The sequence below is a fragment of the Catharus ustulatus genome, chromosome 1 (genome assembly GCF_009819885.2).
Source record: "Catharus ustulatus isolate bCatUst1 chromosome 1, bCatUst1.pri.v2, whole genome shotgun sequence".
Taxonomy (NCBI): domain Eukaryota; kingdom Metazoa; phylum Chordata; class Aves; order Passeriformes; family Turdidae; genus Catharus; species Catharus ustulatus.
In genome coordinates, this window is record NC_046221.1 from 44,756,794 (window position 1) to 44,768,169 (window position 11,376).

At 37.9% G+C, this 11,376-nt stretch overlaps 1 protein-coding gene across 7 annotated transcripts in view; it reads left to right on the top strand.

The window, feature by feature from the left end:
* Positions 1-10,857, top strand: part of NEK11 (NIMA related kinase 11) — an 86,604-nt gene extending 75,747 nt beyond the window's left edge. For 6 of the 7 annotated variants that reach the window (XM_033073998.1, XM_033073989.2, XM_033073979.2 and 3 more), the window contains one exon: positions 9,905-10,857. In XM_033073998.1, coding sequence (XP_032929889.1) covers positions 9,905-10,109 — 205 coding nt within the window. In that variant the 3' untranslated portion in view covers positions 10,110-10,857. The remainder of the gene's footprint in view (positions 1-9,904) is intronic. The other variant, XM_033074006.2, reaches the window with a different exon arrangement.
* Positions 10,858-11,376: the final 519 nt, after the last annotated feature.

The window sequence follows — 11,376 nt, forward strand, 5'->3', positions numbered from 1 at the left end:
AAACCAAAACACTTTTCCCTTATTTTCCCGGATTTAATTTTAGTAGCACCTTTTAATTTTTTTCCTGAGATCCATACAAAAAACTTAGTACAGATTGTTTTGTACTCCTTTGTGGAGCTATCCATGAATACCTACAATGAGTCATTTTAATAGGCATGAACTTTAATATGCACTTTAGAATTCAATAAAATGTATGGCAGTAAAAGGAAAAGGCTTTTATGCCCCAAATTTTAAGTAAATTAAAATCCTTTAGCCCAGCAGTAAGTACCTCTTAGTCAGTCCCCAAAGTCTTATGCGCAGCAGCATACCACGATCAGGCAAAAGACTTCCTCATCCCCTGCTGAGTGTAAGTAAAGCAGTCTTTCAGAAGTCATGAAGAAAAGGCACTGAGTGGTATTTTTATTCTGCTCCTGTGAATGCTCGTAGCACTATTGGTTTAGACTCATGAGCAGTATGTAGATATGCTTCTTGTGCTTGTGATGCTGCCATCAAATACATCGTTCATCTTAAAAATTCAGAAATAAAGGTCATTTTGAGGTCATTCAGTAGTCACTGGATGTTCTTTGAGATAAGTAGTCTTAAAATGCCAGAAATATAGCAGACTTTTTGTACATTTATTTGTACAATTAAAAAAAAAATACAGTAAAGAAAGTATTTAGTTGATGTAGTATTTCAGTTTATGCAGAGTGGAGCTTTCTGAGCCAGCTGAAACTGGTTTTGTTATTGACCCCATTGAGGACAGCTTTAGTGAAGACAAAAGCAACAAATGCAGAAATGTTCATTGTTTTTTAAGATTTTGATTTAAAAACTTATCATTGACCTTTTGATTGTCATTGGCTGTCATATTGAAGGTGTCATGATGTAAACATGCTTGAGGAATAAGATGTCTTCTCACAGACAAAAGACATATTTGATAAGGAAGTTTATTGACACCATTTGAGCTACCACAATTTTTGCAGGTGAATAGAATACTCTTGAAAGTATTGATTCTGAAATGTTTATGAGCATTGAATTTCCTCTTGCACACACCACGTGTTCTGGCAACACTCCATTTTCCAGTAAAAATTTCTGTTGGGTGATTCCAAGACATCTTACAGCATGACTATAGGTTTTTGCATCTCATGCAGAAAATTTTAAGCCAAATTTTATTTGCATATGCATCTTCCTTGTCACAGTTTCTCACAACTCATTTTTCAAGGCTAATCTCAAATGAGTCTAATGAGTTCATTATGGAAACAAATTAAACTTCTTAGTCCATGAGTTTCTCTTTCTTTTACTGAAAATCTATTTTACCATTACCTTCCAGACCCAGATTTGAAGAAAGTATTTTGGGTTTTCTGTTTGTTTTACAACCGAGAGTACAGTAAACTCAGTGGGAATGCTGAAAGATTGAACCCTGCCTGTATGTGACCAAGCTGGGATATTGCTCCTTGGTTTCTGTCAGGGAGAAGTGAGGGAATGCTCCTGGCTCAGGAGTCATTGCTGTCCCAAGGCAATGACTGAAAGTGGGAATGGGTAAATCTTAGGCTTCTCCTGCCTAAGAAGGTGAGTGAGACAGTGTCTGCTGCTCAGAAGTGCAGGAGTCATCTGCAGCAGAAGCAGCTCAAGGCAGAAATTGGAGCTGATGGTCTAATTCCTCAGGCATTTTCCATGGATCTTCATTCAGCTTCTTCCCACTGTCCATATTCCTCCCAGCTGCCAACCCCATAATTTCAGTAGTTCTTAGCAGCTTTACATTTGTTATGGTGCGCTTTGAAATAAATAATGAGAACAAACATGGTATTTAGAGTGAGTGAGTATTGTAACACAGTTTGATGCATTTTCTTGGGATGCTCATCTTTTGCCTATTTTGCACATTACTTGAACCTTAGGTTGTACCCTTAAAACAGTGTATAATATTTTGTAAATTTGCTTAGATATGTAAAAAAACCGCAGATTTTTTCAGGTTCTCTGCTGAGCTGCATGTCACAGATCCATGAGTCATTGTGTTATTCGGAATTTTTAAGGACTTTTTTTTTTAAGGGGCAGTAATGTTATGATTGCTTTAGCACTAGAGAGAATTTTTATTCACTTTGAAAATTGCATTTCAGTAGCAAAACACCTAAAATTTTAAGCATACAGTCATTCATTTTAAAATGTCAAGTGGCCCCAAACACTCAAAACATTCAGAGAATTAGACTTCTTTTTGTTTTGCACATAAAGCAATGATTGCCTAGTTTCTTGTGCTAGGCATAATAATGCATAGATTGAGCTGTTCAGATTTCCAACACCTTGATTTTGTCAATAGTTTGCAAATGTGAAAATGCTTTCATGCAGCATTAATTATACAGTGTGTCTTCAATATGGAACCACTCAAAGAATTTTGACAGTGTGTACTAGAAGTAGCATTGCAACCTTGGGAAGTTTACTTGAAAGAAATATAGGTAGGGAATTTTCCAAGAGGTTTGATGCAGGAATGACCAGAGCTCTCTTTTGAAAGATATTAAATGTTTGCTTTTTAGGGAAAAAAAAAAAAAGAAAAAAGAAAAACAAAAAGAAAAAGGTAATAGACTTCTATCTATGTCTTTAAATGCCTAAGCAGCTCTGTGAAGCTTGTTTTACTTTGATGCAGACCCAAAAGAAATTGAATGTGTAAATCTTTCTAGGCTTTTCTGAAAATCATAGATCTACTGTTCATAGTTGGCAATTGCTTTTCTTTCTTTCTCTATAGAATGGTGTCATCATGGGATTGTGTGACTCTGTCAAAATGTGAATTTGCCTTAGTCCTGTTTTGTGCTAGGAACTTTTTAAAGGGCTACAGATGTGAAAAGAGACCTGAAAGAAGTTGTGGACTTAATCTACCTAGCTTCAGGCACCATTGGGTGGAAAAAGATGTGAACTAAACCCAAATGGTTGATGTTTGAAAACCTGTTTGCATAACTGTATGCAAATGGGTTTGGGAGTCTTTTTGTGTATATGTTAGGGTCTAGTATATGTATATGTATATGTATATGTATATGTATATGTATATGTATATGTATATGTATATGTATGTGTATGTGTATGTGTATGTGTATGTGTATATGTATTAATATTTGCCGTAATTGGACATCTCCCATTCCACAGCAGTTGGGGTTTTTTTTAAAAGTTTTTAAAATGTCTTTTTAATTGGATTGTTTAAGAGTGTTTTTACTTTTGCTGTAACCTTGCATGGGTGTTTGGCATAGCTCAGAGCTTGAATGCTGCTTTACTTCCCTCTGTGGCTGTACAGTGCACAAGCCCAGCTGGAAATTTTGTGAATAAATTAACAGTAGTGTTTGTGATATTTCTATCAAGAATTGCCCATCTCCATACCAACTGATTACATTAATCTCTCCATTGAAGCACCTGACTCGTTGACAACCTTTTAATGAGACTGACTTATTGCTAACTCAGAAATGTATTGTTTTATATCCAGTAGTAACACTTAATAGAATATAGCTAAAGACAATGCTTGGATAGAAAAAAAAAAGTAATAGTGTTCTGATTGTTTCACTGAATTGCATAAATACCTTTTCCTTTCTCTGATAGGCGAATTGTTGGTTTTAAAACTGTCATTTTGGTATGAAATAATAAGTTAGGAGAGACGTCCTCCCAATATTAAGGCATGTAAAAGAAAATCGGTATTAACTCTGTACTACCACACAACTGAGCAAAGGAGAATGCAGTTATATTCTTAAATTCTTACAAGATCGGCATATAATTATTGACTTTTCAGACATAAATGCTGTATCCTCACATGCCCACATTCAAGAAGTAGCTGTATATTGTGCTGCTCTTCAGACACATCTGTCTAAAACAAATGCATTGATAAACAAAGCAAATAGCATCAGGTGTGTGTTAAGTGTGCCATGAATTCCTGCTTGATCGTGATCAGTGATGCTGAAGGAATTAAACTGATGACTTTTTCAAAGATTCTTTGAATGCCATGGCACTGTTAAAAATCAGAATGTTGTTTAAAATAATTATAGAAAGACTGGGAAATCTCAGACTGCGTATAAAACTCCTGCAGCCCAGGAAAGTGTGTTTCAGATAATTCTTCATGGCCACAGTGAAACAGTCTAATTTTCACCCACCCTACCTCATGAAGAATAGCTCTATAGAAGCAAACATATTTCCTTTCTTCCTTTTAGTATTGGTAGTAAGCTTCTTAATATAGGAAGACTTTAAAATTGCAGTACTCAGTTTTGATTTAAATGACTGTGTTTTGTTGTAATTTGTTTCCTTCTATGGGAAAAACTAAAAGAGACAAATTTTCTCTCATGATAAAGCATCTTATAAATTCATAGTAGCTAGAATTCAACTAGTAGCTCTAAACTCTAATTAACGCTCTTCCAAGAGCAGATGTCAGCTTCAATTCCTATTTTATAAATTCATTTATCTCTGAATATGCGGTGCATGGAGAATATTATTGTTGATATCTCTTCACCTGTGTGTCTACATCTTTTAATAATAAGATCCTTCTTAACTCATGGGAAAACATGTCCTAAATATGCTTTAGATTTTGCAGGTCTTTGAAGTAGGACATCAGAGAGTTTTGTTTGCAATCAAATTAAGGTGCTTTAATTCAGGAATTATGAAGTAATTAGGGATGAATTAGAGAAATTATCATTGTGTTTTCAAGTGAAGAAATTTTCAATCAGCAGTAATATGAGAATAGTTGAAGTCCATTGAGGCTTGAAGGTGAAGGTGGGGGCTAATATTAGTAATTTGTATTTCTTTTCTTACTAGCTTTTATATAATAATACTTTCCATTACCTTTTTTTTTTTTTTTTAAATAAGCCTTTTTCTTAGCCATTTTTTTCACATTCCCAAGATTGAACAGGTGTCAGAACTAGAAAAGTGTTGCCCTACCTTTAGAAATAAATTCCTAAAACCTCAATCATGGAAGTTACTATGCCCTTTTCCTAGCAGATCCCAAGGGGTCTTTAAACAGCAACAGAGAAGTTATGCTGCAAATGAAGATTTGAAAACAGTGCCATTTCTTTCAAGTGTCAAAGTTTTAATCATTCATAGTCAGTAATGCCAGCAAACTGAATGACAGAAAGATAACTTGAGAGAACACAGATCTTTTGTGTTCTGACTGAGATAAACCTGTTTGTTTACTGAACCATGAGATGCTGTAGGAGATACCCTAAGATTTTTTGGTACAGTTAGAAAATAATATTTTGTATGAGACTAGGATATGTAATTTCCTGATTCTTTTGCAAAGTCATCTCAGGAGATAAATGTAACAATCTTTTTCGCTGAGATTCATATCACTACTGGTTATCTGTCAAGTAGCATGATTGTACTGTTTTAAAGAGATATATGAGGTTAATAAATTGATGCTTGGAAGTAGCATTATTCAGAGACAAATCATTGTTGGATGTTTTGATGAGAATTCCACATAATACTGCTGGACTCCGTGGGGTTAGCTCCTTGAGTCAGGAAGAACAGAATTTAGAGGCATCTGCTGAAATTTTTCTTCAAAGATCCTTGCAGTTACTGTTATGCCCTGTGAGCCAAAATCAACACAGATTTGTTCTCTACATTGTGCTCTTTAGTACTGGATGCAGGTGGCCTGGCTGCATTCAAAGGATAAATAAATGCCCAGTGGAATGGGTATTCATGTCCAGAAGGCTTCTTTATTAAGGTCTGCATTGATCTAGGCATGAGTAACTGGTATGTTGAAATAACTGAATTTTCTGTGTTTGTCTTAGGAGCAGTGTGTTTGTTGCCTGTTATGGCAGAGGTGAGATGTTATTGTTGATGCCTGATCTGGAGGTACTTTCATGGTGTGTGCAGAGCTTCTCCTTGCACGGACCACATGCAGCTCCCTGAAGGCACCAATGAGACCAGGATGGCTTTAAATGATAGTTGCCATCATGCTAAACGACATTGGAAAGTGAGAAGCTGAAAAACCCCTTAGCTGCTGATTTGTGTCATAGTTATCCTTCAAGGCAGGTCATGACAAGTTGTTAGGAGATATTAACCTGTCTGCTAATCCCATGGAGGAGCACAAACTTCAGCATTAATCTTGTTTTGTGGCTTTTGTCAGTGTGGCATAAAGGTAGGTGTATTGTAATTGATCTCCCAGCCAGAAAGGAGATGTTAATATGTAGCTAGTACCAGAATAGTCAAAATGAAAACCTGTGGGATAATAGAGAATTCTTTGTTCACCTAGGGAAAAGATTTACAACTTTCTCAGCCTGTTGAATTATATAACATTATTATATTGTGAAATGTTAGTAATTTTTCACTAATGTGTAGAAAATCAACTGTGAATCACCAGATAACATGATAAATTCAAATCCACTAAATGACTTGGAATGGTTTTTAGACACCCTGTGTCTAAAAATTGCAGTTTTCAAGGCTCCAATTTAACTCGCCTCCAGCAGTGCCTATGATTTTGCTGACATTCTTTACTGTCTCCCATACTCAGAAGTAAGTGCCTTATCCTTGATAGAACCAAGTGTCTATTTTATGTCTACGCTCCATCATTATCCAAAAATCAAATATCAATATGGTGTTTGGGTCTTGTTGCAGTTCATTTTCTCAGGCATGTGTTGAGTGCTGTACAAGCGCTGGCAACATGAGTGCAGTAATTTCACAACTATAAGGCGCACCCTTTTTGACTAAAATTTTGGCCCGAACCCGGAAGCGCACCTTATAGTCCGGTGCACCTTATATAATGGACAAAGTTCAGAAATTTGCCAACCCGGAAGTGTGAGCCGTGAGCCGCGGGGGGAGGGCCCGGGGGCCCGTGGCTGCTGGGTGGAGGCAGGGCCTCGGCCAGCAACCGCGCGGGGGGAGCTGGGAGCGGATCCTCACTGCAAAAAAAAAGTGCACCTTATAGTCCGGTGCACCTTATATATCGGCAAAAGTTCGGAAATTTGCCAACACCTGGAAGTGCACCTTATAATCCGGTGCGCCTTATGGTCGTGAAATTACTGTAATTGCTTTTCAGTCCACAACTTCTGTGGGTGACAGTGGCAATATCTGCTGTGCAGCCAGTGGGTTGGTGGTCACAGCGTGCTTCCAGCCCTGTGCCTCCTCTGCCTGGAGTGTTGGGTCTGCTCTGTGCAGCTAAGAGTGAGGGAAGTTGAGCTCAATGAATCCTCCGGCTAAGACTCTGTCACAGAGAAAGAAAAGAACAATCTGAGATACGACGCTTAAGCAAATTGCTGAGTATTACCCAAAGCCATACACTGGACTGATAGAGCCTGATGTAATTCCCTGGATTTTAAAACACTGAAAAACAATTTAGGCCAGTGTGGGATGGAGGTCTGGCCCACAATTTTTCACAGTAATGAAATCCCAGATGTCAGATATCCCCTTCACTCGTGTAGTCTTGGCTGAAAAAGAGATGACTCACAGTGAGTTTGTAGGTGAGTGAGCTCACTCATAGGATAGCATAAAGAGAGTAAATGCCAGTAAATCAGAAAACATGGATGGCCAAATGTGACTGTAATTGGGAGTTCTGCACTTGTTCTTACAGCATATTTGGTGTTAAGGCTTTAATTCTTTTCAAAACATTAATGCAGATATCCCATATATCATGTGAAATAGCAATCTGTAATTGTGCCTCTCTAGGATTTTACAAGGATTGAAAAATATCCCCTAGCACAGGATCAGGCCATAATGGACAAACCTCTCTTTCCAGGAAGTGCCTTCCCCGCTCCCTCCATCAGGATGATAGATTGATTCAGTGACACCTCTTTGACATTTACTCTCTGAGATCCCACACTTCTGCCTCTGTGATGCATGATGTGGTAGTAGAGTCAAATTAATGCAACTCTCAAGTCCAAACAGAGCTTGATGTCTTCTTTTATAAAAGCAGGTTATAATTTTTGTTACCTACACTGTAATTTTCAACCTATGAACGTTTTCCCCTTAGTTCTATTGTAGCAGCTGTTATACAGATTAGCTGATTTGCGTGCTCTGCCAAGCTGAACAGTGAAGATTCAAGTCTTCAGGTCACATTTATTAGCAGAAGCAATATTCCCAAGGTATACGTTTGATTAATAATTTAATCTTTAAATAGACAGGACTGACAAAAAAATTAAACATACTTGTCTAAGAGGGAGCGAGGAGTCATTAAAGGCACTTATGAAGTAGCAGTGATTGTGATTTCAGGATAGCTTTTCGTGTATTGATTTTTAACTGTTGGACAGAAATAGTGATATTTTTGATTATGTTTTGTGAAGAAATGTACGTTGTTTGTAAAACAAATCTCCATTTAACTTTCAGTGGTAATTGCATCCATAGGCTTCCAGTGCCCAGAATTAATAATTTCCCACAATTTGTATTTTCTCCTAAACAACATTCTTGGTAGAAAATAAAAAGGTAATTTCTAGCTATAGGAAGAAGGGCTTAGTCAGGTCTAGACCTGCAGAGATTCCAGCCCTGTGACTTCTGATCCTGGGTCTTGGCTTTCTCTGCCCAAGGTTCCTGATCTGCCTCCGTGTCAGGAGCCAGCAGAGAGGTCACCTGGAGCCAGAGGGGGAAACACATCTGGCATGATCAAGGTGCTAGAAAAGCAAAGAGCAAGTGGGATGAGAAAAGTTTGAGAAGCAATAAAGTAGAATTCTTTGCAATGTTTTCCTAAGAATTGAGGAATTTACATAATATGGAACTCTTACTGGCTGACATTTCACTATGATGATGTTTTTCCTCAGCAATAACAGGATGACCACTGATAAAAATCAACTACACTGTTAGGTTGATTATGCTATTGGGTGAAAAGAGTTGACCTTGCCCTGGTGTTAGACGTCACAAAATCAGTACAAACCAAGAAAAACTGCAGTTTGTGAAGTTGTTGTTGGGAGGTAGGTTTAACTATTTAAACTGCTATGGGAAGTGTGCCTGCTCCCTGTGAACCTAGGTGCACATTTACTGAAATTCTAAGCCTTAATGCTGGCACCAGGAGACATCTCTGATCCCCTTCTCTGCCCCTGTATAAATCATCCTTCGTACAGCCCCAAGCTGAGGGTGTCCCAGCTCCTGCTGCCTCAGGCACTGGCTGGGGAGTCTACTCCAGGCTCCATAGGACATGGTTCCCTTCCAAGCACCTTCTTTTCGTCTAAAAGACAACCAACTGCTCTAACATGTTAAGGTTTAGTGAAAAAAAACAAATCCTGTGTCAAAAGCATGAAGAGCAGACACATAGTCTCTGCTACGCTGAAGGAAAATTACTCTAGTATTTTCATCAAAATATGAAGCCATCACTAAGTGATACATGAATTTAAAGATGTTTTTTCTTTAGGAGGAAGAAATGCTGTTCATTGTCTTGCAGTTTTCAAATGGGTCTTTTTTATAAATCAATATTAAGATGCTGTGAGTGTGTCTTTTGTCACTGAGTTACATGTCTGTGTTCTGATGAAAGGAGACCACTGTAGAAAAGAAAAAAAGTGTCAAGTTAGCTCATGCTGAGCTTGTATAATGGTTTTCTTGTATTTGATAGAAGTGAAAATAAAGCAATGAATAACAAAGTGTACTCACATAAAACATCACTGGTGTTCAGCAGAATGGGGTGGCTCCTTTTGTTTTTTATGAAATCCAGAGGCAGTAATACATGTGTGTTTACCAGACTTGTTGTAGATAAAAGAGTCTGTCAGACTCAGCATGAAGAGGATTCTCAGATTGTAACAGTGAAAATGGCCATGCTTCCCATGACTTTGCTGTGGACAGGTTTTTACTCTTGGGCTCTTTGTATGGAAACTAACCATGGAGAAATTCACCAGGAAAATTTAGTTCCTTTTACTGTCAAGTAAACAAGGTGCATCATGATATCATTTTATTCAAACCTACAACATTTAGAATAAATATGCACTAGTTAAAGCTTGTGTTACTTTGTATCATAAATTAACTTTTACTTGACCTTTTCTGTAATATTTATTCCCAGATCTGCCATTGGGAAGCTGGGAGTGGAGGCATTTGAGGCAGTGTACAGCTGCCTCAAGCAAGCGAGGCAGCAGAATGCCAGTGAGGAGGAGATCAGGAACTGTTTGGAGAAATTGGTTTCTAGAGCAAGTGATTGCTTCGAAGTGGATCAGCTGCTGTACTTCGAGGAGCAGCTACAGGCTTCGGAGCTGCACCTTCAGCTGTAACTGTGTGTCAGCAACAGCTGGAAATGGCACAGAGGGGGAAGGGACCTCCTTCAGTCCAGCAGGCAAGTACAGGAGGTATTTGGAGGACACTGCTGAAGGTAATGTAGTACGTAAGCATGTGGGTAAGCTCCATTTGAGAGTCAAGACTGCAGTGAGAAGGGGGTAACTATGGCGTGAATTTCAAGGGCAGGAAGAAGAACACATGTTTGTGACAGTGGAGGTGAGGATTCATAGTTAACCATGTCCCCTGTTTCTGCCACTTAAAGCAGGAGGAAGGGTGTTCTGGGCCACGGCTGGATGCCAGTCCTGCACTCAGAGCATCGCTGGCAAAGCTGCCTCTGATGGAATGATGCAGGATTAGACTCCAGCTGGTGTTGATTTCTGTGCTAACTGCTCCTTGTGATATTTAAGCCCATAATTTTTGTAATTTGACAAATTTACTCTTAAACATTGTATATGTATATGTATATGTATATGTATATGTATATGTATATGTATATGTATATGTATATGTATGGCCACTCAGTCCCTAATTGTCTTGTTACTATTGATTGGTCAAAAGGGCTGCATTTAATCTGAGCTTCAAAGGAACTGTGGAAATACATACTTATGTGCGTATTTATATATATGTATGCATACTCACATACACAGAGATAGGTGTGCATATTCATAATGGCAGAAGCATGTCTGGTCATATACTGTACTTGTATAAAGATTCTTGGATTAAATAAATTCTTCAAAAATGGAACAATGAGCAGAATTTTTTTCTGCCTTGCACATTGTTACTGTTAATGTTCTTTCTTAGTGTTTATGCTCCTTTCTTCATATGCATCCCACTCCTGCTTATTTCAACTGTATTTCAGGTTCTGATTATATACCTGATGCTCTCCTTCTACCTCCTCCTTCCTTATTCTTCATTCTGACCTCCTTCCTCCATCTGTAAAAGACTAAAGGTTAACAAAGTCATACAATCGGTAAAGGAAACTAAAATGAATTGTTGGCCAAATGGATTTTAGGCATTGAGCCATTATCATAATCCTTATGCTTCCTGGTTTTTCACCACAAGTCTTAAAGGACTTTGGGACTGCATTAAATAAATGAGAAGAAATTTGTATTAAGAATACCAAAAAATCAATTCCATTTGACCTGAGTTATTTACAGTGAAGTATACTAGTATTGATGGTCAGTTAAGCAGTGCTACTTATCCATCTTTATGATGTGTTAAGGACAAAGCAAAAGGCAAGTAGAGTCATCTAAATCTATTTTA